At 45.2% G+C, this 5,304-nt stretch overlaps 1 protein-coding gene across 1 annotated transcript in view; it reads right to left on the bottom strand.

The window, feature by feature from the left end:
* Positions 1-2,196: 2,196 nt before the first annotated feature.
* The window catches only part of LOC123977522 (ankyrin repeat and SOCS box protein 2-like), an 8,855-nt gene continuing 5,747 nt past the window's right edge, over positions 2,197-5,304 (bottom strand). Inside the window, exon 4 of the mRNA XM_046060267.1 lies at positions 2,197-2,336. Within this exon, the coding sequence (XP_045916223.1) occupies positions 2,197-2,336 (140 nt within the window). The remainder of the gene's footprint in view (positions 2,337-5,304) is intronic.

The raw sequence follows: 5,304 nt of genomic DNA, 5'->3' as shown, positions 1-5,304 counted from the left end.
CATCTTGTCTCTAAATGATCTTTGTTGGGAGTTGCACATGCTCAGTTCCTAGTTAAGGACTACTAGCCAATCAGAAGCAGAGAAGGGCGGGTCGGCGAGAAGCCGGTAAACGGCTCGGGTTCAGCCGTACGGACTGGAGCGAGAGTTTCAGAGCGGTGAGTTATTAATCTGTATCCATAAAGTTTTAACTGAGCTCTGTCTCTACATCACAGGAACAACTTTCTGTCCACTGACTGCCTGGAGGGTAGCTAGTGTTTGGAAGGGAGAGGAGAGCTGTGTGCTGCAGCTCGCTGTTTCTGAGGGCGTGTCGGAGTCGCCGCTCAGCGAGCGTTATATGAGGCGCGTTTAGCTTTCATCCCTTTGACGTCACAGGGATGAAAGGGAAGCGGCTGGACTACAAACGAGCTGTTTTCAGTTCAGAGCAGAGTTTTCTGTGGGAGATGGGAACTCACTTTGGGCTTTTTCACTTTGCAAATCTGTTACAGCACAAAAAAGGATATAACTCAATAAAGGAGAGGGGAAAGCTAAAAAGCTGAATACCACTTATTTAAAGAGGAGAGTATTCTTGCCATCCTGTTTTCAGTCTAATGTTGTTAAAACATTCTTTCACAAATGTTTATTCAATTATATTAGGTTTTATTTTAAAGCTGGGCATTTTCCATGAGAGGAAATGTTGGTCCATCACTGGAAGTCTACTGGACAGTTTATTTTATTAACAGCACGCACCCCTTTCCTTTCACTTCCTCTTTGTTTTGGGACTTTCACAATTTTTTGGTTGTTCCTGTTGCTTTGTACGATATGTTCACTGTCTTGTTGCTGCTTCATTGGTATTAGACTGCAGTGAAAACACTGCCACATTTACAGAAATGTTTACTTAAAACCAGCTGATCCAGAAGAAGGTGGCTGTGTGGCTGGTATCAGATCAGTGGAAGCAGTAAAAGAAATGGATTAACAACGAATGCAGACTGAAGTTAAATGTGCTTCATTTTCTTTCCTAGTTAGAATCTGTTTAAAGACAGATATTATTATGACAGGAACTCTCTTTTTTTCTCTCTCTCTCTTTGATGTGGAAGGTAACCAATCGTGTTTGATTAATGATCAAATCATTAATCAATCAAAGAGGAGCAGTGACCACAGGCTCAAAGTTAATCTGTCAGACGGGTCAATTAAAATTAGACATAAACACGCAACATCACCTTTCAGATCTGATTAATAAAATGTTGTGGGGTGAATGAATGTGTGTGAACGGGTGAATGAATGTGTGCGAACGGGTGAATGAATGTGTGCGAACGGGTGAATGTGTGTGTGACATTAGGTGTAAACTGAGCAGTCAAAAGACTAGAAAGGAACTAAACAGTGCATTTCCCAAAGACACTGTGGGGACTGGTCTGACTCCTCGCAACAGAAATCATTTCATTTTAGGGTGAAGACTTGTTCAAGGTGAAGTGAGCAGCATGTGAATAACAGAATAACTGAAAGATCAATAATGAACCAGAATATAACACAACACACTCCTAGAAAACGTCCACAAGGAGCCAACACAGCGTCACAACTCATGTCAAAGAGAATAAAGTGGAAAAGGTCTGAAGTAAGAAAGCTTCTAATCATTTCAATTCACTTCTTTCACAATTATACTATTTAATTCTTACACTAAGAAAGAAACAAGAAGTGTTATTATGAGGACCAAGATGTTCCAGGAAGTGGGTCAGGTCCCTCCTGCTGTCTGCTCATATGAGCTGAGCAGCTGAAGCCTCAGGTGAGTCCTGCCAGGTGTTCAGTAACAGGCTGCTGGGATCTTTCCAACAGGCTGAGAAGCAGTTCTTATGATGTTCCAGGTGGTTTCCAGGCAGCTCCTGGGCTGTTTAGACTGCATGCTATTCATTACATTTCAAACATGTATAGTTTAATATTAATAAAGCTCATTAAATTCACTTTCAGCCAAACGTTTTAAGTAAAATTCAGAAGGTGTTTAGGAGGAGCTTTATCCATTAGCTCCCCCGTCACACCTGGAAACACCTGGGATGGGTTATAAAGATCCTGGATTCACTGGACAACAACAACACAGACTGATGCCGGGAGAGAGAAGAAGACACAAGATGTGGAGTCATGTTTCATCCCGTCTGCCGCCTCAGCAACAGACAGCTGTCAATACTGATCAATACCCCCTCTGTGAACTGCAGAATGATCAGGTTGAGTTCAGCAGTCCTCCACAGACCCCTCCTGGTGTTTCAGGAAGCGGATCAGACCTCCAGGCAGCGGTAACTTCTTCACACGTCGATGTCCAACCAGCTGCAAGATCTGCAGCCTGCAGAGCTGCAGCAGCGGCCGCGGAGGAACTGAAAGGCAGGAAGACAAACCAGTAACATCACAGGGACAGTAAGGGACAAACCAGTAACATCACAGGGACAGTAAGGGACAAACCAGTAACATCACAGGGACAGTAAGGGACAAACCAGTAACATCACAGGGACAGTAAGGGACAAACCAGTAACATAACTAAGACGCTAAGGGACAAACCAGTAACATCACAGGGACAGTAAGGGACAAACCAGTAACATCACAGGGACAGTAAGGGACAAACCATTAACATAACTAAGACGCTAAGGGACAAACCAGTAACATCACAGGGACAGTAAGGGACAAACCATTAACATCACAGGGACAGTAAGGGACAAACCAGTAACATCACAGGGACAGTAAGGGACAAACCAGTAACATCACAGGGACAGTAAGGGACAAACCAGTAACATCACAGGGACAGTAAGGGACAAACCATTAACATAGCTAAGACGCTAAGGGACAAACCAGTAACATCACAGGGACAGTAAGGGACAAACCAGTAACATCACAGGGACAGTAAGGGACAAACCAGTAACATCACTGGGACAGTAAGGGACAAACCGTTGACATCACTGGGACGCTAAGGGACAAACCATTAACATCACAGGGACAGTAAGGGACAAACCATTAACATCACAGAGACAGTAAGGGACAAACCAGTAACATCACAGGGACAGTAAGGGACAAACCGTTGACATCACTGGGACGCTAAGGGACAAACCATTAACATCACTGGGACGCTAAGGGACAAACCAGTAACATCACTGGGAAAGTAAGGGACAAACCGTTGACATCACTGGGACGCTAAGGGACAAACCATTAACATCACAGGGACAGTAAGGGACAAACCATTAACATCACAGAGACAGTAAGGGACAAACCAGTAACATCACAGGGACAGTAAGGGACAAACCGTTGACATCACTGGGACGCTAAGGGACAAACCATTAACATCACTGGGACGCTAAGGGACAAACCAGTAACATCACTGGGAAAGTAAGGGACAAACCGTTGACATCACTGGGACGCTAAGGGACAAACCATTAACATCACAGGGACAGTAAGGGACAAACCATTAACATCACAGAGACAGTAAGGGACAAACCAGTAACATCACAGGGACAGTAAGGGACAAACCGTTGACATCACTGGGACGCTAAGGGACAAACCATTAACATCACTGGGACGCTAAGGGACAAACCAGTAACATCACTGGGAAAGTAAGGGACAAACCGTTGACATCACTGGGACGCTAAGGGACAAACCATTAACATCACAGGGACAGTAAGGGACAAACCATTAACATCACAGAGACAGTAAGGGACAAACCAGTAACATCACAGGGACAGTAAGGGACAAACCGTTGACATCACTGGGACAGTAAGGGACAAACCAGTAACATCACAGGGACAGTAAGGGACAAACCGTTGACATCACTGGGACGCTAAGGGACAAACCATTAACATCACAGGGACACTAAGGGTCCCTCATCCAAAGGACTTCTTCAGTTCTGACTGACTGGCAGGGAAACTCAGCTATTTAACCTCAGTGGGGTCGTTGGCCCGGGTCATCGATACCGCTGGTTCGTTAGTGTTCCTTGTTGCTGTGACGACAGTCGTTACGGTCGTTAAGACTACCTGTGGCCAAGACTGAACGACCATCGTTGGTATCTTCACCTGAGGCCAATAGGTTACGTTTGTTGAGTTTCCTGGGAAGTGATGAAAGGACAGCATTGTAAGTGGGGGATAAGTGGTGGCGTAGACCCCCTCCCCTGTTCAATGACGGCTTCTCCACCCTGGTGTAGATGCTTCCTTGACACCTCTTTCAAACCATCCATCTTCTGTCTAAAATGTGTATTTGTATAGCACCTTTCTAGTCTTTTCGACCACTCAAAGCGCTTTTACACTACATCTGCATTCACCAGTCATACACATTCAAACACTGAGCCTAAGTGCTCAAATGGAAACTAGCATTCACACTCATTCATACACTGGCGGAACAGCCGCCAGGGGCAAATCGGGGTTCAGTATCTTGCCCAAGGACACTTCAACATGCAACCATGCCAACCCTGTGTCCGCTGTCCTTCAGATGTAAGTAGACAGCAGAGTCTTGACCTGAGCAGTTGCACTTCTGTGTTGAGCCATGCGTTTGTGTAGTGGTTGTTTAGTCATTCCTCACTGCATTGGACCGCATACACTAGATTGCTTTTCTTGTGTTTGGGTGTGCGGTCTTTGGGGTGGACCAGCATCTGTCTTAGTGTGTTCTTGGGTTTAAAAAACACAGGGATGTTGTGTTTGTTGAAAATCCTCCTGAGTTTCTCTGATACTCCAGACACGTATGGAATCACAATGTTGTTGCGTTTGACTTTCTTTCCTCCCCTGTAGTTTTGTTCTTCTTGGATCTTGTGGCTGTTTTCACAAAGGTCCATTTAGGGTCTCCACAGGCTGTAAGTGCCCCCTTCAGGTGGTTCTGTACAGTAGGTATTGGTCTGTGTGTGTGTGTTTTCTGTAAACACCAATCTGCAGGCTCCTGTCCTCTTCAATGTGTACAGCGCAGTCCAGGAAGGCCAAACTGTTGTTGTGGACATCTTCTCGTGTGAACTTGATGGTGGTGTTTAGACAGAGGTCGAGTAATTTGCAGATTTGGTCGGGGCTGAGTCTAGTTCTGTTGTCCAGGGTGTTGTCTTGTGTTAGCCGTTTCCTAACGGTTTCTACTGCTTCTATGGTGGGAATGGAGGTGAACAAGGAAGTCACGTCATAGGATACCATGGTTTCATTTGGATCCAGTTTCAGTCCTCGAACTTTGTTTACAAAGTCAATAGAGTTTTGGACGTGGTGAGGCGTGTTTCCCACCAATGGAGCTAAGATGGTGGAAATGTGTTTGGCAATGTTGTAGGTGACCGAGTTAATGCTGCTGATAATCGGCCTGAGTGGGGCTCCTTCTTTGTGTATCTTGGGTAGTCCA

The sequence above is a fragment of the Micropterus dolomieu genome, linkage group LG10 (assembly GCF_021292245.1).
Source record: "Micropterus dolomieu isolate WLL.071019.BEF.003 ecotype Adirondacks linkage group LG10, ASM2129224v1, whole genome shotgun sequence".
Taxonomy (NCBI): Eukaryota; Metazoa; Chordata; class Actinopteri; order Centrarchiformes; family Centrarchidae; genus Micropterus; species Micropterus dolomieu.
The sequence above is the reverse complement of the archived record's forward strand: the minus strand, read 5'-3'. Positions and strand labels throughout refer to the sequence as shown.